The sequence below is a fragment of the Coregonus clupeaformis genome, chromosome 39, assembly GCF_020615455.1.
Source record: "Coregonus clupeaformis isolate EN_2021a chromosome 39, ASM2061545v1, whole genome shotgun sequence".
Classification (NCBI taxonomy): domain Eukaryota; kingdom Metazoa; phylum Chordata; class Actinopteri; order Salmoniformes; family Salmonidae; genus Coregonus; species Coregonus clupeaformis.
In genome coordinates, this window is record NC_059230.1 from 16,208,334 (window position 1) to 16,232,537 (window position 24,204).

At 42.1% G+C, this 24,204-nt stretch overlaps 1 protein-coding gene across 1 annotated transcript; it reads left to right on the plus strand.

Annotated features, from left to right (window-relative positions):
* The first annotated feature begins 2,282 nt into the window (after positions 1 to 2,282).
* On the plus strand, positions 2,283 to 16,356 carry slc1a1 (solute carrier family 1 member 1). The gene is made up of 12 exons (XM_041867811.2): positions 2,283 to 3,127; positions 7,389 to 7,529; positions 7,865 to 7,957; positions 8,162 to 8,276; positions 9,702 to 9,744; positions 9,966 to 10,070; positions 10,628 to 10,812; positions 11,236 to 11,343; positions 11,921 to 12,043; positions 12,204 to 12,398; positions 12,738 to 12,872; positions 13,247 to 16,356. The coding sequence occupies exons 1-12, from the start codon at positions 3,028 to 3,030 to the stop codon at positions 13,485 to 13,487; spliced, it is 1,584 nt and encodes a 527-aa protein (XP_041723745.2). The 5' UTR covers positions 2,283 to 3,027; the 3' UTR covers positions 13,488 to 16,356.
* Positions 16,357 to 24,204: the final 7,848 nt, after the last annotated feature.

The window sequence follows — 24,204 nt, forward strand, 5'->3', positions numbered from 1 at the left end:
CACTCTAAAAAGTCAAGGTTCCTGGAGGATCCTTTAGGGGTTCTTCAAATTGAAACTGTGGGGGAACACCTATAAGTTCTTCGAAGAACTCTTTGATTGTTAGTGCAAGAAAGACAACTCTTTGTACATACGTCCCTATATTAACCAGCATTTAGTTTTGTGGAGAAATGGAGCATACGATTAGCAGCGTGCATTCGCCATTCATTTAAGGAGTTGGGTTACACTTTAAGATTGTGTCATTTAATCAAATGGCGCACTTTAACAGTTGTGTTTCTTTACCAGCTTTTCCTGCTAGTCTGGTTTCAAGGGCTTGTGTCGTCATCCACTCTGTTATCCAATATCCATGCTGTTTTCCAAAGCTTCAAGAAAATATGGTGTGAATTTGAAGTTCTCTGCAATCCTGTCTATCACAAGCCTTTTTGTTATGGTGTTTTTCTCCCTTAAATGACTCTGCTAATATTTCCGTTAACGACATTTTACAAATATCCTGCTTTCAATTGTATGTTTGCCTCTCGCTGGATCGTTGCTACATGACCATCAACATCATGGGAGATCGCTTCTGTACTATCGCCACGCCAATGCTGTCTAAGAAGGAACTGCAGAGGATGGATCAGTTGGTGCGGGGGAAGAATTGGAGATGATGTGACCACCGTAGCCGGAGGCCTCAAGGTGATGTAGTTCATTAGGCATGGATTCATTAGGCTCCAAACTGAAGAAAACAGATTGTAATATGGATCGACTACCTGGACATAAGAAATACCAATTTTCGTTTCTTTTTTTGCATGCCCTATTGAAACGAAGGTGAACCTTCGCCCAAGTCTGAGGTCCTGAGCACTCTGGAGCAGGTTTTAATCAAGGATCTCTCTGTCCTTTGCGCCGTTCATCTTTCCCTCGATCCTAACTAGTCTCCCAGTCCCTGCTGCTGAAAAACATCCCCATAGCATGATGCTGCCACCACCATGCTTCACCGTAGGGATGGTGCCAGGTTTCCTCCAGATGTGACGCTTGGCATTCAGGCCAAAGAGTTCAATCTTGTTTCTCATGGTCTGAGAGTCCTTTAGGTGCCTTTTGGCAAACTCCAAGCGGGCTGTCACGTGCCTTTTACTGAAGAGTGGCTTCCGCCCGCCTGATTGGTGGAGTGCTGCAGAGAAGGTTGTCCTTCTGGAAGGTTCTCCCATCTCCACAGAGGAACTCTGGAGCTCTGTCAGAGTGACCATCGGGTTCTGACCAAGGCCCTTCTCCCCCGATTGCTCAGTTTGGCTGGGCGGCCAGGTCTAGGAAGAGTCTTGGTGGTTCCAAACTTCTTCCATTTAAGAATGATGGCGGCCACTATGTTCTTGGGGACCTTCAATGCTGCAGACATTTTTTGGTACCCTTCCCCAAATCTGTGCCTCGACACAACCCTGTCTCGGATTTCTACGGACAATTCCTTTGACCTCATGGCTTGGTTTTTGCTCTGACATGCACGGTCAACTGTGGGACCTTATATAGAGAGGTGTGTGCCTTTCCAAATCTTGTCCAATCAATTGAATTTACCACAGGTGGACTCCAATCAAGTTGTAGAACATCTCAAGGATCATCAATGGAAACAGGATGCACATGAGCTCAATTTCGAGTCTCATAGCAAAGGGTCTGAATACTTATGTAAATAAGTTGTTTTTAAATTTGCAAAAAAAAATTTAAAAAAATGTTTTCGCTTTGTCATTATGGGGTATTGTGTGTAGATTGATAAGGAAAAAATATAATTTCATCAATTTTAGAATAAGGCTGTAATGTAACAAAATGTGGAAAAAATCAAGGGGTCTGAATACTTTCCGAATGCACTGAACAATGTTATGAAAAGATAAGCCGCTCTGGATAAGAGCGTCTGCTAAATGACTAAAATGTAAATGTGAATGTAATAAGGACAGCAGAATGTATGTTTAGAAATGAGTTATCTTCTCAATGTTCAATTAGAATGGTATTTCTATCAATGGGCATTTTTATTAATGGATCTTGTGTTATATATTCTTCTACAGTGCATTTTGTGTGTTAGATAATGTAAAGATTAGGTGCAGGTGTCTAAGGCACAGTAGGTGGCAGTGTAGTTAAGCAATGGACCCTGTGCGGGGCTGTTGTTGCCAGGCCAAATAGGCGATACAATAAAAACCTAGATAAGATTTATAGATAAGGAGTCCAAAACAAAACAGTTAATTACATTCATCCTAAAATTAGACATTTTAATAATTAATGCAAAAAAACTGAATGGAAAGGCATTCCCATGAATTACATGACTCCAATAAACATTGAGTTAGTCATTTGATAGTACATGTCAGAAAATACCCATAATGATCCATGCATGTTTTACAGTTGCGAAACCAAAGATGCCCTTTGAAAAAGGTTTTTCATAGGCCATCTTTAACATCACTTGCACATCACTGCAAAATCTTTCCAATCCCTCCCAGAAATGGTTAACTGTCTGTGAGCATATGATACAGCAGTCAGCAGCCAGCCAAACAATATTGTGCAATTTCTCCATAGCATACTACCTCTGTTAGGCTACTACCCATGCATAGTCGGCTATTGCATACAGTGACTGTCTCTGGGGAATATATTTTTAATCTCCTAGATGTAATGAATGAGAAAGACCCCCAGACGGAGCAGCTCTCGGGGTGTGTAGGTGGTGTGTGTGTGTGTGTGTAATGGTGGGGGGTTGGAGGTGACCCTATGGATAAAAACCTCGTGATGTATCTCCCTCTCTCATTCTCTGTCACACACACACTTTCTGCCTCACACAAACACAGAGACACACACAGGAGGCGGTTCTCTCCAGTCCCTCTCCATCAGAAACAACTGACAGCCAAGCAGGCTAGTTGCATCCTCTGGTAGCTATAGCAGCAGCGCAGGCAGCTACTAGCCTCCTCTACTGTCTGCTGCATCTGTCAGCTGGCTGCCCGGTACGTGGAGCCTTTTGTGTCTCCCGAGAGTCCCAAATCCCATTGTGCTCTCTATTGCGGAGGCTAAAGGAAACAACCAACAGTCACATCAATGGACATGATGGGGAAGAAAGAACGCAGGGGCTGGGACTTCAAAGGCTTGCTGAAGAGGAACTGGCTGCTTATTGCGACCATTGTGTCGGTGGTGTTAGGTAAGTGAAAGCGAAGCCCCCATATTGTCTGCGCTCTGCTTGGCGTGAAGAAGCCTTGCTTGATGTCACACTTCCGCGAGGCTGCCCGTCTGTCTCCCCTCACTCCTTGCTCTGTCGGTGGTGGTGCATCCTACCCATTTCCACTTCCCTATCTCCTTTTTTTCTGCCAATTTTTTTTTATCCTATTTTGCCACATTTGTGATTGCTTTCTCTCCTGATGTATTCCCCTGCTGCAGTCCAGCAGCCTCTCTTGGTCACATAAGGATGCGTAGGGCTGGGGTCTGGTTGATGAGAATAGCAATGTGCATGCATGTGTGTGTTGTGTGCATAATGACGCCTTGTGCATGCTGCATACCAACCTGGTCTCAGAGCATTTCGTATTATTCTGTACGTAAATCCGAGGCTCTCCATTTAGTATGATATGTTGCGTTTTGTATGTATTAATTTGTGGATGTCCATCACCCATGTTGTATGATATGTTACGAATTATAAATCGTATTATATGTTACGAATTTACTAAATGTAGAATATGTTACGAATTTCCAAAATGTTTAATATGTTACGAATTTCCAAAACGTACAATATGTTAAGATTTTGCAAAACATATGAATAGTTTACGAATTCTGGCTAGGTGGCTAACATTAGCTAGGCTAGGGATTAAGGTTAGGGTTAAGTTTAGGAGTTAGGTTAAATGGTTAAGGTTGGGGCAAGAGTTAGCTAAAAGGGTTAGGGGAAAGGTTAGTTAACATGCTAAGTAGTTTCAAAGTAGCTAAAAGGTAGTAAGTAGTTGAAAAGTTGCAAATTAGCTAAAATGCTAAAGTTGTCCATGATGAGATTCGAACTCACAACCTTTGGGTTGCTAGAGGTTTGCGTTTTACGACCAACCACCCTACTTTCGTTTTTGCCTTAAGTAACCATCTGTCTTATGTAAGCAAACCAAACGTAACATATACTAATTTGGATGTCCCGAACTTACGTTTACTATGTTACCTCTAGTCTATGAGACCAGGCTGTGCATGCATCTGTATGTGTGCTTATGCTGTGAGGATGTTCGAAGATGGATGCAAACAGTGTGTGTGTGTGTGACTGTGGCTGTTCATAATGTGTGTATCTGTGTGTCATTATAGTGTGTGACTGTTCATAATTGTGCACGTGTGTGACTGATCATTATGCATGTGCAGTTTCTGCTGCTGCTGCTACAGCCGTTCGTTACCCGCTCTCCTACAGAGACAGGGTTCCCTGTGCTGTGCTTTGCTGCCTGCCAGAGCCTGTCTCACTGCCCCAGTCAAACGTGACTAGACTGAAGCAACACACTCCACTGGCTCCTTCAGTCCAGTCAGTCGGTACAGCTGTTCTGCATGCGAGGTCCTGTCAATGTGATTCACTAATAGTGTGATTCAGGGGCCATATATGACTCTGATATGGCCTAGCCCACCCCAGTATTTCTTGTGGCTTATGACATTTATTTAATAGATATAAAATACATAAGGGATAATCAACTTGGGGCTGTGGAGCCCTGTGGAAATAACCTACGACACAGTCTAGCCATGGCATAAACTACAATATGCTCCTTTATTGACATATTCAAAGTGCTAAAATGCAACGGTGAGTTCACAGCAAAGGCTAATGGTGGTGGTGGACAATTCATCTAAAAATTCAGTGTTAATTATGGAACATATTACTTTATTATGCAGAGAAGGCTATTATTTATTTAGATTTATTCACAATTTCACACCCCCTTCTGAAGCTGCCGGCCACCCCTTGTTTTTAGAAAGAATTACCCACCGATTTGGATGGCCCGTCACCGAATTGTCCTACCCTTTAACCATTTTTGGTGCTTGCTTGGCTTCTTAATGGTTGGACGTTTATCATTTTATCGACTAAATGGAGTTTGGCTCAGTGGCAGTTTTGTGTCTAATGCGTTTTAAAGGCTTTCAACCAAGTAAATGATAAATGCTGACTTTGAAGGGTCCTCCACAAGGATTACACCATCTCTGCTTAAGCAACTAGTTTTAGAATGTCAACATAAACCTGTGTTGGTCCAAATGCACATGGCAAGATGGATAATCCATTCCTATTTCTTATGTTTTAAGAGTTGCAGTGGAGAGGAGTGGGGGTTAAAAGAGCCAATTGGAAGCTGGGGACATGGCATATGAGGGTGCAGTGAGATACCTGATGGGTTGGACAATACATTTCTCATCAATCATCTTGAAAAAAATGTATACTTAACTGGAAATCAACCAATCCTCCATCGTTAACACAATGGAAAGGTCAAATGCTTTATTATCTGAATGTTGAAAGTGCGTGGGCGACAGAGAGAAACAAAATGGTGCAGTTTGAGTCCATATGGCGGAGTGATGCGGGCGCTGGAGATGAGGGTGTGAGCAGGTGGGTCTGGGCAGGGGTGATGTTGTGGATGTTTGTGTGCGTCTGTATATTGTCGTTTGTATAATATATGTTTTGTATAGTAAAAAAAAAATCTTAAGTAAAATCTTTCAAAAATATAAATAAGGAAGCTGTGGACTTTTAGGTGGTCATAGTAGTGACCCATTTCAATTCTGGCCTAAGTTTGAGTGTTCTGATTGAGCCTTGAGAAATGGGAGAATATGCCTTTAATTAACACCCCTAATTAAGTGTCATGGAATCTTGAGTGACAACAATAGAAGTCAGGACCTCGTTTGGATTACATGCTGAGATGAGCACTCTGTCAGTTTGTAATTTGGTTGGATGCCATGTAACGTCTTAAACAGAAAAGTAGTTCCGTCATTGGATCACAAATAAAAGTTCACTACTACACCACGTGGCCACTTTTGCTGACCACTACTCTTTACTAGCAAGACAGCCCCTTTCATGCCAGTTCTGTACTTAAGTAATTACATGGGCAGTATTGTTGGACGTCATCATGTATGTTTAATTTATAACCATAAGTAATTTAGCTTTGCCAATAACTGTCCTGTTGTGGCAGTACGAAAGTGTACGCACTCACTACTGTAAGTCGATCTGGATAAGAGCGTCTGCTAAATGACTAAAATGTAAATGTAAATGCTGCAAGATTTTAATCTCCACATGGCCTATATTCTCAGAGTAGGAGTGCTGATCTAGGATCAGGTCCCCCCATCCAAATAATCATATTCATTAGGATCTAAAAGACAAAACTGATCCTAGCACACATACTCTAAGACGCTTTGTGAATACCGACCCAGATCTCAAGAGATGTGCTGACTCATCTTTTGAATTAAACCATGAAAACTGATCAGAAAACGGAATGGAGAGTGCGATTCATCATTTTTGAAAGAGGCACATTATAGACATTACCAGATATTTACATAGAATTTGCATGGCAAAATGCTAATTACAACATAATAACTTATGAATCACTTGTTTGTTTAATTAGAATTCATCTAGGCTTGTGCAATGTCTATTTGGGCGTATTTGCTTCTCAGCATGCCAACATGACCCATCCAGTAGCCCCCACAACAGTTTCTAACCTTACCACCACCACCATAAACACCGAACCACTACTATACAGTATATCAATTATGAGAGGGTTTATTTTTCATTAGGAATGATGTAACCTGTTCAGTTACGATTCGCTGTGTCATCACCTTGCACAACCTTTCACAAGGTTATTTTATGGTGGCCTATAATGGTTGAGAACACACTCAGGGTGGGGGGGATTTGAGAAACTCACTGTATGTGGCGTTTATGGGCGAAAACCCCCACAGCGATGCGCAATGAGCCTTATTAACGCCAAGACAGGCTGCCCGCTTGGCCAATAAACTGATGCTCTCCAAGGCCGTTGTTGCTGCGCAGGTCAGCAATAGCAATGCTACTCTAGCAGCTTACGGCTAAAGGAAGCGTTTTCCTCAATGTCACAACCTTGAGCCAGCGTCACGAAACCCAGAGCAAGACAAAAGTTATGCAACACCTTGCCCATAAACTAAAAATGACAAAATCACATGGGCATAATATTGTGGTAGCTTACTTGGCAGCTCTGAAATTATGATGTTTCCATTTTTATTTGACGTGGCATGCAGGTCAAATATCAATATTGTTCCTTTTGTCATCATTATCTCTACCTCTCTCTGTTCTCCCACTTTACATTTCCACAGTAAAAATGCTTCATCCTCAGTGAGATGTATCGAACTAGCCTCGTATTGAACTAACCTGTGTGAACCAACCATTTGAATTGGCTGTCTTGTTTATCTCTTTCTTTCTCTCTCCCTCCTTCTCTCTCTTCTTCCTTCCATCTCTCCCTCAGGGATAGGTCTTGGGGTGGTGGTCAGGGAATATGCCTCCCTCTCCCACCTCCATAAGCAGTATTTTGGCTTCCCGGGTGAGATCCTGATGCGGATGCTCAAGCTGGTCATCCTACCCCTCATCATCTCCAGCATGATAACAGGTAACTTGGGATGAATTGCATCTCAACAGCTCTATCTCAGTCACTCAGCGCTATGTTTAATGAAGAGGGCCATCAGAGAAGGTTAAGATATCTTAAGATATCTTACTTAGGTATTAATCCTGGAGGAACTTGGGCTGCTTTCTTTGCCTCAGGCCATGGCAAGCGGATCTTCTTGAGTTCTGCCTTTAGACACCTGCGACCGGTCACTGTTGCGCCAGATATCTTAGTCAAGGACAACTGAAACAGTCCTAGTCATTGAGAGGACTTGTTGACAGACATGCCTCCTTTGGGTGCACAACAGGTTCATTGTCTCTCTGCCTTGTTTGTGGTCACAGGAGTCGCCGCCCTGGATTCGGAAGTTTCTGGAAAGATAGGTCTGAGGGCTGTGGTATATTACTTCTCCACCACCATCATCGCAGTCATTCTGGGTGAGTTAACAGAATGACTGGCTAGGTCTCGTTCTCTTTCAGCTGCTCCCCATCTGTTATGAAGTATGATGCCCTGAACAAAATGTGCAAAGTGTCAGTGCGTCATGCTTCAGATTAAGTGAATGGCAGACTAGCTATGTAACATGGTATTTACACGTCACCATTGAAAGCTTAATATTGACTGATGGTTTACGTGTTTTCCAGGTATTGTGTTGGTGATGGCCATCAAACCTGGTGTCTCTCAGGAGGCAGAACATATCGACAGGACAGGGACCACACCAAACGTCACCACCGTCGACACTCTACTGGATCTTGTCAGGTGACAGCTACGCTTCATACCATCATATACAATGCATTTGGAAAGTATTCAGACCACTTGACTTTTTCCACATTTTGTTACGTTACAGCCTTATTATAAAATGGATTAAATAGTTTTTTCCCCCCTCATCAGTCTACACACAATACCCCATAATGACAAAGCAAAAACATGTTTTTAGATTTTCTTTGCAGATGTATTAAAAATAAAAACAGATATCATATTTACATAAGTATTCAGACCCTTTACTCAGTACTTTGTTGAAGCAAACTCTCATGGTCTGAGAGTCCTTTAGGTGCCTTTTGGCAAACTCCAAGCAGGCTGTTATATGCCTTTTACTGAGGAATGTGGTCCGATCACTCTACCATAAAGGTGTGTTTGGTGGAGTGCTGCAGAGATGGTTATCCTTCTGGAAGGTTCTCCCATCTCCACAGATGAAATCTGGAGCTCTGTCAGAGTGACCATCGGGTTCTTGGTCACCACCCCGGACAATTCCTTCGACCTCATGGCTTGGTTTTTGCTCTGACATGCACTGTCAACTGTGGGACCTTATATAGACAGGTGTGTGCCTGTCCAAATCATGTCCAATCAATTGAATTTACCACAAGTGGACTCCAATCAAGTTGTAGAAACATCAAGGGATGATCAATGGAAACAGGATGCACCTGAGCTCAATTTCGAGTCTCATAGCAAAGGGTCTGAATACTTATGTAAATAAAGTATTTCTGTTTTTTATTTTTAATAAATTAGCAACGATTTCTAAAAACCTGTTTTCGCTTTGTCATTATGGGGTATTGTGTGTAGATTGATGAGGGGATTTTTTAAAATACATTTTAGAATAAGGCTGTAATGTAACAAAATGTGGAAAAAGGGAAGAGGTCTGAATACTTTTCGAATGCACTGTAGAAGAACAGTTGTTGTTTTTTACCCTATTTTTCTCCCCAATTTCGTGATATCCAATTGTGATCCAATTACGAGCTTGTCTCATCGCTGCAACACCCCAATGGGCTCGGGAGAGGCGAAGGTCGAATCATGCGTCCTCCGAAACATGACCCGCCAAACGGCGCTTCTTAACACCTGCCCGCTTAACCCGGAAGCCAGCCGCACCAATGTGTCAGAGGAAACGCTGTTCAACTGACGACCGAAGTCAGCCTGCAGGCGCCCGGCCCACCACAAGGAGTCGCTAGAGCGCGATGAGCCAAGTAAAGCCCCCCGGCCAAACCCTCCCCTAACCCGGACGACGCTGGGCCAATTGTGCGCCGCCCTATGGGACTCCCGGTCACGGCCGGTTGTGACACAGCCTGTGAACGAACCCGGGTCTGTAGTGACGCCTCAAGCACTGCGATGCAGTCAGAGACGCAGTGTGTATAACATTTCCACATTTGTCTCACACTGTTGCCATCTCAACATGTCTTATTCCATCCACAGAAACATGTTTCCTGAAAACCTACTGCAGGCTTGTTTCCAACAGGTAAGCGTCATTGTCTGATTTGTACATTAAAGCTTTCAGTCACTAGCCTTGTACCAGATCTGTTTGTGCTGTCTTTCAACTCTTATGAGAATTGGCAAGACAGCACAAACACATCTGGGGCCAGGCTATACAATCACTGCACTTTGAGGAGAAAACATGATCCTACGTTAAAATGTAACCATGTCAAATGTAACTATTTCAATTCAACCATGTCATTCCAGTACAAGACAAAGCGCAAAGAGCTGGAACCACCTAAAGTGAAGGGGAACACTACAACGTTCCCTCCTCTCTCTACCACTGTCATGGCAACCATTTTCCCCTCAGAGGTAGGTGTCACTGTTTCCGTGTGTTTATCCGCCTGTGTGTCAAAAGCTGTGATTTGATAGGATCGAAGCTGCTAAGCCTGGTTTACTTTTCACACCGAATTAGAGTTCATCAGATGTGGTTTACTTTTTATACCTGATTAGTTAATCAGATGTGGTTTACTTTTTATACCTGATTAGTTAATCAGATGTGGTTTACTTTTTATACCTGATTAGTTATTCAGATGTAGTTTACTTTTTATACCTGATTAGAGTTAATCAGATTACTATCTGTCCAATCACAATCTTTGTGGGTTGAAAATGTGCCCTATTTGTCTTTCTTCAACTTAGCCTTTGTGAGTCTACACCTGACCACCCACATTGAATGTGATGGATATGACCACAGATCAACTTACATTATAATTCCACTGTGTAGACAGGGGTCAATATGTTGTGATCTGAGGAAAAAGCTCAAGACATGGATATCAGCCCACTGTAACACAATACTTCACAAGTGGATCTTTTGACCAAAATCTATTTCTTACTTAAACTATTTGCTTCCTTATTTTTCCCCTCTGCAGAACATCACCAAGGACTATAAGATAGTCGGTTCATATTCTGATGGGATCAACGTGCTGGGCCTCATCGTGTTCTGTGTGGCGTTCGGCCTTGTCATCGGCAAGATGGGCGAAAGGGGGCGTATCCTGCTGGAGTTCTTTGACGCTTTAAACGAGGCCACCATGAGGCTAGTCCAGATTATCATGTGGTACGTAACAGCCTGTTACATGACATACATCTCACTTACAGTACACTACAACTGTTTAGGTGAATTCACCCGGTAGCTGTTTTCTATGCTATTATAGATGTTATGCTGCTATTCCTGTGGTGATGATGATGACAGTGATGATGATGACCATAACAACAATGGCATTAACAACACTACACGCTTCGAAAAAAAGGTGCCATCTAGAACCTAAAAGGGTTCTTCGGCTGTCCTCATAGGAGAACCCTTTGAAGAACCCTTTTTTGTTCCAAGTAGAACCGTTTTGGGTTCCATATAGAACCCGTTCCACAAAGGGTTCTACATGGAACCCAAAATGGTTCTACGTGGAACTAAAAAGGGTTCTCCTATGGGGACAGTCAACCCCTTTCGGAAACCTTTTTTCTGAGTGTATTGTTGCAATTACAGCTACATGCCAGTGGGGATACTCTTCCTGATCGCTGCCAAGATCATCGAGGTAGAAGACTGGGAGATCTTCAGAAAGATGGGCCTGTACATGGTGACAGTGCTGAGTGGGTGAGTCTGAGCCAGCCATCTTAGTCTCTCTCTTTCTCTTTCTGATACTTCGCCACAACAATGGTAGATTTATAGCTGGCGTTAGGGTCCAGGTTTCCTGCAAAGATACTGTAAAAGCCCAGCTCTGTCCCGACACAGATAAGAACCAAGGACATTTAAAACTGCTCAACCTGCAGATACGGTAATGAGGCCTTTGGCGAACGCCTGTCCAACCGTAAATTTACCGGACAGAATGATGCTTCTGGGTGACCAGCAAATGGAAACTGATTCTTCAGAGTTTAGTGAGGGGGAACGCAGTCCTGATGTGTCCCAAATGGCTATATAGGGCACTACTTTTGACCAGAGGCCTATGGGCCCTGCTCAAAAAGTAGTGAACTATAAAGGGAATAGGGTGCCATTTGGGACTCAGCCCTGGTCATTGCGTTATTATAAGCTGGAGGAGGAGAGTTTTAGTCCCCAGTTAACGACAGGGGTTAGTCAGCTATTTCTTACAATGAGCCAAAACGTGTCTGATCATCACCATTTTTTAATCAGACACTTATTTTATGGCAATGTAATGTTTTATTTCTCTCCTCAGCCTAGCTATCCACTCCACCATTTGTCTGCCGCTGATCTACTTTGCCATTGTGAGGAAGAACCCATATACCTTTACCTTAGGGATGGCCCAGGCAATGGTCACTGCTCTCATGATCTCTTCCAGGTAAGTCTCAGTCAGTATTCAGGATCATACAATCTGGTGTGTATAGCAAAGCATAGCTGTAATGGCTGACATATCTATTTATCCATCCATCTATCTATACAATCCATCCATCCATCCATCTATCCATCCATCCTTCATTCAACTTAAATACGACCTCTAGCTCTGCCACCCTGCCGGTCACCTTCCGCTGTGCCGAAGAGAACCTCAGGATCGACAAGAGGATCACCCGCTTCGTGCTGCCTGTGGGCGCCACTATCAACATGGATGGCACGGCTCTCTACGAGGCGGTTGCTGCCATCTTCATTGCCCAGCTCAACGACTACGCTCTGGATGTGGGTCAGATTGTCACCATCAGGTAAGTCACCAACAGCCTACATCGAAATGAGATTTTATATTCTATGTACATAATTTGGGCAAGTTAAAGCGTCTTAGCATACTTGTGATCAGAACCCATAGCCTTTGGTGGCCTTGGACTTCAGCTGCTCTGAATGAGTATGCCACTGAGTGATGTAAGAAAAAACATATTTGAGCTTGACAAAACTGAAAAAACTCAGCTGTAATCAGTTGAAACCTGCTGTCACATTAATTTATAACATCTGTCATGGCATTATGTTAGTATCATGTATCTGACCTAATAATATGTCAGGTTAAGGGAATTGTAAAGATGTTAACTTACTGTTTCCTCCCATTTCAGTATAACAGCAACTGTAGCCAGCATCGGAGCTGCCGGTGTACCTAACGCTGGCCTTGTTACCATGGTGATTGTGCTGACTGCCGTTGGACTACCAGCAAATGATGTCACTTTAATTGTTGCTGTGGATTGGCTACTGTGAGTAATACCTTGTTGAGCGTAATATTGTCAAGATAAGTTATTGTTTTTGTGATGAATACAATAGTGCGACGTGACAAAGGTAGACTCAGCAATATAACTTCACCATACGCAGCGGTGCGACTTTAGAGAAAACAACAGAATTTCAATTTGTCAAGACTGCCACTACTTTCTCTTCCCAATTTGTGCCATCCCTTGAGCAATGCCCAAGAGGGGCAGTCTTGGCAGAATACATTTTGTTGTTGTTTATGTCTGTAAGCAGGGAGTTGCCCAGCAATGTACGATGCTGTCATATTGCAAAGTCTACAGTATCTTTAACTTACTCATAATCAACAGACAATGGTCACTCACCATACCCCCTCCGGCTGTTTCAGAGACCGCTTCCGCACCATGATCAATGTGCTGGGGGATGCCTACGGAGCTGGCATCGTCCAGAAGCTGTCCAGGCGGGAGCTGGAGAGGATGGACGTCACCTCGGATGTGGACGTGACCAACCCCTTCGTCCTGGAGACCACGCTGGACGACGAGGAGTGCGAGAAAAAGTCCTATGTCAATGGCGGCTTCACCATCGACAAGACCGACGCCATCTCCTTCACCGAGACTTCCCAGTTTTAGGAGGAAAGGAAGGAGGGCGGGGAGCAAAGAAGTGCCATTGCTGCTAGATGTTAGCCTGGTTCTAGATCCGTTTGTGCTGTTTTGCCAACTCCTATGGTCATTGGCGTGACAATTACTATTGGAGTTTGCAAGACAACACAAACAGACCTGGTACCAGGCTAGTCTGTTTGTGATTTAGCCAACTCCTCTCTATGTTCGTTCATTGCCATGTATACAGTGTAGTACTGCTTGACAAGGATAGAAGAGTTGGCTATAGCCAGTGGTGAAAGTAGATGTAATTTCTTCCCGGTACGGGACCTCCTATGTGTGCATGCGCTTAATCATAAAATTGCATATAGAATCCCTATTAATTCAATAGGATCTCTGTGGGCTTAGTCTTAAAAATTTGTATATATATATTTTTATGTATTACCTTTTCTTGTGGCATAAACACAACCAATCTGACTGTCCAACAATCACATCAAAAGGGCTCCTTTAGCCTACCCGTGCATGTTCTTCTACTCAAAATATATTTCCAGCCTCCAAACGGTGGTGAATGGTCTTTTACACAAAACACCACAAAGTGTAATGACATTTTAGCGATTGTCATTAGACCAGAATTTATGCACCCAATGCTGTCCGTTAGCGTCTCGGTGTTGGCCACTCATCTCTGCCTTGGCAAAATGTCAGTGTTTTCATCGAACCAACGCATTTTGGAGCATAGGCTATACCACCCGTTCAAGTCCATTCGCTCATTTTCAATGCCTCTGACATGCGGTAGCCTAATGATAACTAATGGTGTAATGGTTCTTGACATTTTGTTTTAAATATTGTGATTGTCTCATGTTTTACCAGTATGGCATACCCCCCCTATTTTCCCGGGACGCCATACCGGACCGTCTTACTTTCACCCCTGGCTATAGCACATACAGTATGCGAGCAGACTTGGTAGAAATGTGAGGGGGGTTCGAAGCCATTCATAAAACCAGTGCTTGTAAAAGGGAGAAAAAACATGACATCTGACACTTTCAAGCTCGAACATTAGCAACATTAGCCACCATGTGTTTTCTCTCGATGCTCTTTCCAACACTCTTTCCAGCCTGCTTTTTAACCACGAGCGGAAATCCACAGCAGCCCTTAAAATGAGCTGGTCTATGTCTGGGCTATGTCTGGGTTATGTCTGGGTTATGTCTGGGCTATGTCACCCTATTCTCTAAATAAGCCCTGGTCAAAAGTGGTGCACTATGCAGGGAATAAGTTGCCCTTTCGGACGGACCCATGCTCTCCTTTACTAAAAGCGCTTCCATCGTTATGTTGACATAATGAAAACAGTCACTTTTGAATGAATCAATACTTTTGTTATTGTTTTTACATAAAGGGAACTAGGATATGGGGACTACAAGAGGAGTCAGAGCTTTTGAAATGCATACCTCCACCGTGTGTGTGCAGGTATGTGTTCTGGAGGTCTATTGTCTGTCTGTCTTTGTGTCTTTGAGAAAACTTAAATAATATATCGCCGGGCTGAGCTGTGTAAATGTATTGCAAAAAAGAGCATGGAAGAAGAAATACAACTATATTCCAGACGTTCAATATACTGTGTATTGCAAAGATTCAAACAGACTTTCAAAAACTACAGTGTTCCGCTTTGTTTGCCCTTCAGAAGATGACTACTCTTTACAAATGTCTTAATTTTTGTCAAAATTCTTGTCAATTTTGTGTGTAAAGTTAATGTTATTAAGCTTCCTGTGTCCAACTGTAGATTTACAATATGTGCCAAACATCATATTAATTAATTCATTAACTTTGTATGATTCCATGTCCATTCTTTCATTGCATGAAGCAATACGGCAAAGAAATACAGTGAAACTTGTAATGAACATAGACTTGCTATACAGTATGTATTTTTCAAGTGACCAATGGCCTTTAGTAAGACAATAGAGTTGATGGCACAATAACGAGGTTTTGGAGTTATGACTTAATTGAATAATGTTAAATATTTGAAAATATTTTCATAATGAATTGCTAAAGAGTTAACGCTTAACCCTTGTTAAGGGGTGCTATATGGATGACTTATGGATGACTTAAGGATTTAAGGATGGTCTTAGCGTACACTGTTAGAAAGCCTTTGTCACTAACTATAAAATCTTCATGTTTGTTTGACAGAGAAACAATAAAAAATAGTGGGGCCTCTGAGGCAATGTTTCAGAAGACCCAGCTGTAGAATCCAGGTATTCAATTGAATGCAGTTGGTACAATTCCAACTTTAACCATGAAACCTTAGTTAAATTAGATTTTAAAAACCTCCGAGAATTATGAGCTCCAAACAGCTCATAAAAAGGCATTATGTAATCACTTTGTGTGGTCCAACAAATGAATTACTTCACGTAGCCTTACTTTAGCGATATGACCCTTCCTGAGCCTTCACGTCAGTTGCAATGAACATCATCAAGGTGTTTACTCATTTTATTTATTATAATAATCTCCATCTCAATTTATTTCAGTTTTTCATCCCTTGAGGCATGGGATTATTGAAACTGCCACTCAATGCTACAGCTCATTGCAATCCACCCACTATGACTTGTTTTTCTTCTACAACAGTGGCATAAGGGCCTAATTTGAGGTAGTAGACAACTTTATTCTATAAAATCTCTGAAGCTGGCAAGATATTGGGTATTGGAAAGCAAATTGAGGGCAATTTATGTAACATCAGATGTGACTAAAATAAAGCTTGTGAATCAGGTTCTGTACATTTCAAAAGCACATTATGATGATATCAACAACAATCAATCAATGGCTATAGTGTGTACCATCCACAAATCACCTCAGTACATGAATCAACATGTACTGGATGTATCTAACTGCAAGCTAATAAAGACAAACATAACTTGGGCGTTTCTCTTTTGGAGTGGTTTCAAAAATGGTTGAGAATGGAGTATTACAAAGATATGGACATTACTTCTTTCATTTACTCATTTTTTTTCTGTCCAGCATGTGATTATTGGATGTGCATATTTCTCATTTTTCCACTGAGAATGGATTCTGTACACCCCCTTTTTTTTTTATCTATGAGCAGTGCTTGACTTGGGCAGGAGCTCACCAGAGCTGAGTATCGGCACCTTACATTTTCTGCTGCTTGAGCTCCTGTTCCTCTTATAGACTATTATCTCAAAAGTATTGTGGAACTCTTGCACCCAAATATAAACAGTACCAGCACCCAACATGAGTACCGGCACCTATTTCAGTCCAAGTCAAGCACTGTCTATGAGAATGCCTTATCACAGGGGTTCCCAAACGTTTTTGCTCCGTGACCCAACATACACAGACCAAAGAATAAGTAAAACATCTTGGCAGGGGACAGAACATTTAGCAGTTTTCAAGGTAGACAGCAAATGACGTTGCCACGAGCAGCACCGCAGATATTGAGATGAGCGAGATGCAAGACTTCGCTCTCACACAGTCACTCACACACAGTATGCACATGTCCACGGGTTCGCTTCACGTTGTTCACAGCATGGTAGCCAGGGGACCAAAAGGTAGCCAAGGGACCAAAACAGTGCAGAAGTTGAGCCTTACCCTTCAACGCTCTTAGTTGTTGCGGAAATTGACCAACTATGCTGTTTACTTTCGGCATCTACGTCATATTGCTGAGTCTACCTTCAAAGCAGATTTCCTGCAATTCTACACATTTTGCCATGGAGCTGAAATAAATGTTTTCAGTTTTAAAGCCAACTTCCTGCAATTGTATACATTTTGCCATTGAGCTGAGAGTACATTTAGCAGTTTTTAAGCTAATTTCCAGCTATTCTACGCATTTTGACATGGCTAATGATGTGTTGGGTAGGTTACTTTCTAAATGTAATCTGTTAAAGTTACTAGTTACCTGTGCAAAATTGTAATCAGTAACGTAACTTTTGGATTACCCAAACTCAGTAACGTAATCTGATCACTTTGTTACTTTTAGATTACGTTCCCCTTAAGAGTCATTAGAAGACAAACAGCATCCATCAAACACATTTGGTGTGTCATCAAAGTGGTCTCTGACTTGTGTTCAGACTCGCTCAGGTGGAACAAACAAACTTGCACCTTTTTTCAATGCTGAATTGAATGTCGTTGAGAACACAGAAAGGTGTCATACACTCTGTTTGGCAAACATCCTTTCTGAATTTAAAAGTAATATGTCGTTTTTAAAAAGTATCTGTAATCTGATTACAATATTTTTGCTGGTAACGTAACTGACTACAGTTAACGTTTTTTTGTAATCAGTTCATCCCCAACCCAGGTTCTTATGCTCAGACATTATAGAAAAATGAATGGGGGCCTGATTGTCTAGCTTTTATTTTGTTGATTGTTATAGGCTAGGTTCCACCTTCAGATTTTATCAATGGAATTAAATGCCTTTGTTCTCTCTCTTTTTCTGTATCCCATCCATGGAGGAAGGTTGTATGATCAACTCTACTTTCCTAGGCTTCTGGGCCTCTGGCCTAGTAGGCATGTCTTTGTTCATGCTTTGTCTTGTAAATTAACCTTAGGATCTACATGCTTGGAATAATGCCTTGTAATGCTTGTTAATGCTTTGTAACTTCATCTTTATGCCTTGTATGTGAATCCATTCATGTAACTAAGAAATTAAATACACTTTCAATTCCATTTCTGAGACATTTCTTGATTGCCTATTACTGTAACTCAACTGCATATTGCTATTTATCTTATGGAGTCAGATAATTTCTTTAATGGGCTAATTGCTTAGTCTTATTACGAGTCACATGTGAGGTAAATATAATATACATATATCAAATGTATCACCTCAACAGCTATAGAGCTTGCCAGCTTGTACAGTGGCTTGCAAAAGTATTCACCCCCCTTGGCATTTTTCCTATTTTGTTGCCTTACAACCTGGAATTAAAATAGATTTTTTTGGGGGGGGGGGTTGTATCATTTGATTTACACAACATGCCTACTACATTGAAGATGCAAAATGTTTTTTCTTGTGAAACAAACAAGAAATAAAACAAAAAAACTGAAAACTTGAGCGTGCATAACTACTCACCCACCCAAAGTCAATACTTTGTAGAGCCACCTTTTGGGGTATGTCTCTATAAGCTTGGCACATCTAGCCACTGGGATTTTTGCCCATTCTTCAAGGCAAAACTGCTCCAGCTCCTTCAAGTTGGATGGGTTCCGCTGGTGTACAGCAAATCTTTGTCATACCACAGATTCTCAATTGGATTGAGGTCTGGGCTTTGACTAGGCCATTCCAAGACATGTAAATGTTTCCTCTTAAACCACTCGAGTGTTGCTCAAATCTCTGGAAGACTGAAACAGGTTACCCTCAAGAATTTCCCTGTATTTAGCGCCATCCATCATTCCTTCAATTCTGACCAGTTTCCCAGTCCCTGCCGATGAAAAACATCCCCACAGCATGATGCTGGATGGTGTTCTCGGGGTGATGAGAGGTGTTGGGTTTGCGCCAGACATTTTCCTTGATGGCCAAAAAGCTCAATTTTAGTCTAATCTGACCAGAGTACCTTCTTCCATATGTTTGGGGAGTCTCCCACATGCCTTTTGGCGAACACCAAATGTGTTTGCTTATTTTCTTCTTTAAGCAATGGCTTTTTTTCTGGCCACTCTTCCGTAAAGCCCAGCTCTGTGGAGTGTACGGCTTAAAGTGGTCCTATGGCCAGATACTCCAATCTCCGCTGTGGAGCTTTGCAGCTCCTTCAGGGTTATCTTTGGTCTCATTGTTGCCTCTCTGATTAATGCCCTCCTTGCCTGGTCCGTGAGTTTTGGTGGGCCGCCCTCTCTTGGCAGGTTTGTTGTGGTGCCATATTCTTTCAATTTTTTTACAATGGATTTAATGGTGCTCCGTGAGATGTTCAAAGTTTTGGATATTTTTTTATAACCCAACCCTGATCTGTACTTCTCCACAACTTTGTCCCTGACCTGTTTGGAGAGCTCCTTGGTCTTCATGGTGCCGCTTGCTTGGTGGTGCCCCTTGCTTAGTGGTGTTGCAGACCCTTTCAGAACAGGTGTATATATACTGAGATCATGTCACACTTAGATTGCACACAGGTGGACTTTATTTAACTAATTATGTGACTTCTGAAGGTAATTGGTTGCACCATATCTTATTTAGGGGCTTCATAGCAAAGGGGTGAATACATTTGCACGCACCACTTTTCCGTTATTTATTCTTTTCAATTTTTTAAAACAAGTTATTTTTTTCATTTCACTTCAACAATTTGGACTATTTTGTGTATGTCCATTACATGAAATCCAAATAAAAATCAAATTTAAATTACGGGTTATAATGCAACAAAATAGGAAGAACGCCAAGGGGGATGAATACTTTTGCAAGGCACTGTAGTCCTAAAAAACGGAAATGATTTACCTCTGGTTCGTTCAGCCTATGGGGAAAATGAATGGGGAAAGAATAGGGTTTTGGGATAAATGCCGAAAATAAGGTCTGAGGTTAACACAGGCTTAGGAGATCTTATACATTTTGTTCTATGAGATAACATCAGTCAGTTAACATGACCTTTATGAATTATGAAGCCTTTTAGGTGCTTTATGTGCTTGTTTTAATTACAAAAATGCTTCAGAATTCACAAAAAGTGACCTTATCTGCTGTGGCGTAGGCAGAAATCCATTGATGGCAGGGCCAGCAAAAATGTAGGTATGCCATAATTTGGGCACTCAAATCATAATTCAATTATCATAAAAGCATAGCCTAACCTATACATCAAATTCTCCAGTGTTTAATCAAAACTGACAGTGTTACATTTAACACTGGGCCAGTGTCTATACAGGTCCACACTTTGAGTGTTAAATTAACACTGTGCTTAGTGCTGACGCTCTTTCACTTTGTCAGTGTTTGGGAATTAACACTTTCATAGTATTTTTAACACTAGGAAGTGTATATAGTTTGCACCAACAGTGTTATGCAATAACACTTCAATTATTTAACCATTACACCAAGACGTCCATATCTCTTGACAAGGTCACTCAGTGTTGGGTTAAGGACATTACAATAATATTAATAAGTCTTTATTGCCACATGCACTTAAGTAAGCGTTTATAAAGACTTCAGAATTGGAAGCAGAAATGCTCAAACTTTATAGACCACTTAAACTGGTAAAACACTTCCACTCACGGCTGGCTAAAAATAACTATTTGAAAGCCACGCCCCACTAAGCCATGCCCCCAATATAATTTTCCAATGTGCCTTGCCTTTTCGAGTGAATTGTAGAGTTACCACCCATGACTGTATTCGTTTGTGACAGAGCCATGGTTGTTGAATTCGCTCATTTTCAGTCCTGTGTACTTCACCAAGTGAGTTCCTACTGTAGGAGAATGTTATCATTAAAATTAAACCGTTTATGACAATACATTACATATATCATAAGGCAGTGGTCACCAACCGGTCGATCACGATCGACTGGTCGATGTCAAAGGCATTTCTAGTCGATCGCCAAACATTTCTGTAACAAACAACAACGATAAAGCATTGAATTCCTATTTCTTTTATTTGTCTTGCGCTGTTGGCGGTAGGTGCACCTGATTCAGCTGCCCTGCGCGCCGGGTAGGCAAAGTGTTACGATTTTGAACCATTCCATGTGTCTGAAGGTACAAACAGCGGGCCCAGAGAGCAAATCAAGTGCACTATAGGCCTACTGCTGGCCAATCAGATGGCTCAGATTACCGTGTCTGCAGTAAAGTAGCAGGCGTAAAAGAAAGCTACAGCAAAGTTGATACTGTAAGATTTAAAAACGTCTAAAACCATGACAAGAGAGCTCCTGTCAACGAATATAGAATGTGCGTTCTTCCTACTTCCACTCGTGCTACAACCAGCACTGCAGCAGTAATGAATGAGTAGGAAAGTGTATCGATAGGCTTGCGTTGTTATTATTAGCGGCTTGGGTCTTTTTAAAATCATAGCCAAGTTAAACAACAACTACAACTTACTTTGTGTTCATGCATCCCATGCACAAAACTCCACCCATGATATCACTGTCATGCTCAGGGCAATATTTATACCCTTGCGAGAGCGTGCAACGGACCTGTCTGACCAGTGCAGGGCTAGCTATGAGCATCTGACCAATCAGAGAACGCGTGATCAGTGCATAGACAGAGTGTGGGGTGCATGGGGAGAGTCTGATTGACTGAAGCGACGAGCTGGGGGTAATCGATATCGCTCACGTGAAGGGGAGCTAGACTACGTGGCGCCAGCCAGATATGAACAACAACACACACGCTGTAAATAAGTCACACAGCGCCCTCGGCAGGGGGGATCTGTAACAGGTTCCGTTCATATTTAGGTTCAGGAACTCAAGCAGATCTTCTTCTTTGTCAGTCTGCAACCATGTGAAGGTTTCACCCTTCTGAACACACCCCTGAGAAACAATATGATAAATGTACCATAGATTAAAGATTCAAATGCTGTACATTCAATATTGGCTGAGAATAGCAATATTGTGTAGCGCTATAATGATATGCATTGGTATGGTTTTTGCGTCAAGTCAGTATTAATACCATAAATAAACATACAACATTACTAAAAACTTTAGCGTTAACATAATGAGATGCTTTTGAATTCTGGTAATCACTTCACTTCAATCAATAGTCCACTGTATGCCATAATACTTAATTTCATCAAACTGTAACACACACACACATAGTGAATTATGACATTATTATTGTATGAAATTAATGCCAAAATTAATTGGACACTTTGGCTTCTTCACTGGTTGCTTCAAGTTGTTGAGTTAACGCCACACACCTGGAAATAGAGCAGGAAAATCCAATACAAATTCCCTGGAACTTTGATTAAAGTACTTACAGCACTGTTTGGCACATTTCTAGATGGGACTTTAATATAATTCAATACAGAAATGTATAGCTATTCAAATATTGATCAATACCAATCCATGCCAATTATTAGTTGGACTTGCTGATTTCTAAGGACAGATAGGGATCATACTGTGTTATCATAATTGTGATACAATGGTGTAAAAGGTAATGGATGGAAGAAGGGACTTGGGTTTGTTTGAATACAGTGTGACACGTCAGTGCAGCCAGGCTATCAGACTATTCCCTTTTACCTTCACGGGTCGTTCCCCACTGACTCCCTAGGGTGGACACAGGTTAAGGGAGATGGACCTCCGGGCTAGCACATCTACAATAACTCTGAGTATGTGGCCCCCTTAGAACCAACCAACACATAAGCACTGAGTTCTCACAAATACACACCACATCACTAGCTTAACCCCACATCTGTTTGTGCAATTTTGCCAACTCCCATGTAATTGTCAATCTTGCCAACACCTATGTCATTGTCAATCTTGCCAACACCCATGTCATTGTCAATCTTGCCAACACCTACAGTGAGGGAAAAAAGTATTTGATCCCCTGCTGATTTTGTACGTTTGCCCACTGACAATATCCAAGTCATTAAGGTTTAGAGGCTGACGTTTGGCAACTCGAACCTTCAGCTCCCTCCACAGATTTTCTATGGGATTAAGGTATCGAGACTGGCTAGGCCACTCCAGGACCTTAATGTGCTTCTTCTTGAGCCACTCCTTTGTTGCCTTGGCCGTGTGTTTTGGGTCATTGTCATGCTGGAATACCCATCCACAACCCATTTTCAATGCCCTGGCTGAGGGAAGGAGGTTCTCACCCAAGATTTGATGGTACATGGTCCCATCCATCGTCCCTTTGATGCGGTGAAGTTGTCCTGTCCCCTTAGCAGAAAAACACCCCCAAAGCATAATGTTTCCACCTCCATGTTTGACGGTGGGGATGGTGTTCTTGGGGTCATAGGCAGCATTCCTCCTCCTCCAAACACAGCGAGTTGAGTTGATGCCAAAGAGCTCGATTTTGGTCTAATCTGACCACAACACTTTCACCCAGTTCTCCTCTGAATCATTCAGATGTTCATTGGCAAACTTCAGACGGCCCTGTATATGTGCTTTCTTGAGCAGGGGGACCTTGCGGGCGCTGCAGGATTTCAGTCCTTCATGGCGTAGTGTGTTACCAATTGTTTTCTTGGTGACTATGGTCCCAGCTGCCTTGAGATCATGGACAAGATCCTCCCGTGTAGTTCTGGGCTGATTCCTCACCGTTCTCATGATCATTGCAACTCCACGAGGTGAGATCCTGCAGGGAGCCCCAGGCCGAGGGAGATTGACAGTTATTTTGTGTTTCTTCCATTTGCGAATAATCGCACCAACTGTTGTCACCTTCTCACCAAGCTGCTTGGCGATGGTCTTGTAGCCCATTCCATCCTTGTGTAGGTCTACAATCTTGTCCCTGACATCCTTGGAGAGCTCTTTGGCCTTGGCCATGGTGGAGAGTTTGGAATCTGATTGATTGATTGCTTCTGTGGACAGGTGTCTTTTATACAGGTAACAAACTGAGATTAGGAGCACTCCCTTTAAGACTAGGAGCACAATCTCAGCTCGTTACCTGTATAAAAAGACACCTGGGAGCCAGAAATCTTTCTGATTGAGAGGGGGTCAAATACTTATTTCCCTCATTAAAATGCAAATCAACATTTTTGACATGCGTTTTTCTGGATTTTTTTGTTGTTATTCTGTCTCTCACTGTTCAAATAAACCTACCATTACAATTATAGACTGATCATTTCTTTGTCAGTGGGCAAACGTACAAAATCAGCAGGGGATCAAATACTTTTTTCCCTCACTGTATGTCATCTTGCCAACACCTACACTACCAGTCAAAA

Excerpts from the sequence above, each read along its gene's own strand:
- slc1a1 (XM_041867811.2), top strand. The coding sequence starts at position 3,028 with ATGGACATGATGGGGAAGAAAGAACGCAGGGGCTGGGACTTCAAAGGC. Across the intron at positions 9,745-9,965 it reads TGCAGGCTTGTTTCCAACAG|TACAAGACAAAGCGCAAAGA; the intron begins GTAAGCGTCATT and ends ATGTCATTCCAG. Across the intron at positions 12,873-13,246 it reads GTTGCTGTGGATTGGCTACT|AGACCGCTTCCGCACCATGA; the intron begins GTGAGTAATACC and ends CGGCTGTTTCAG.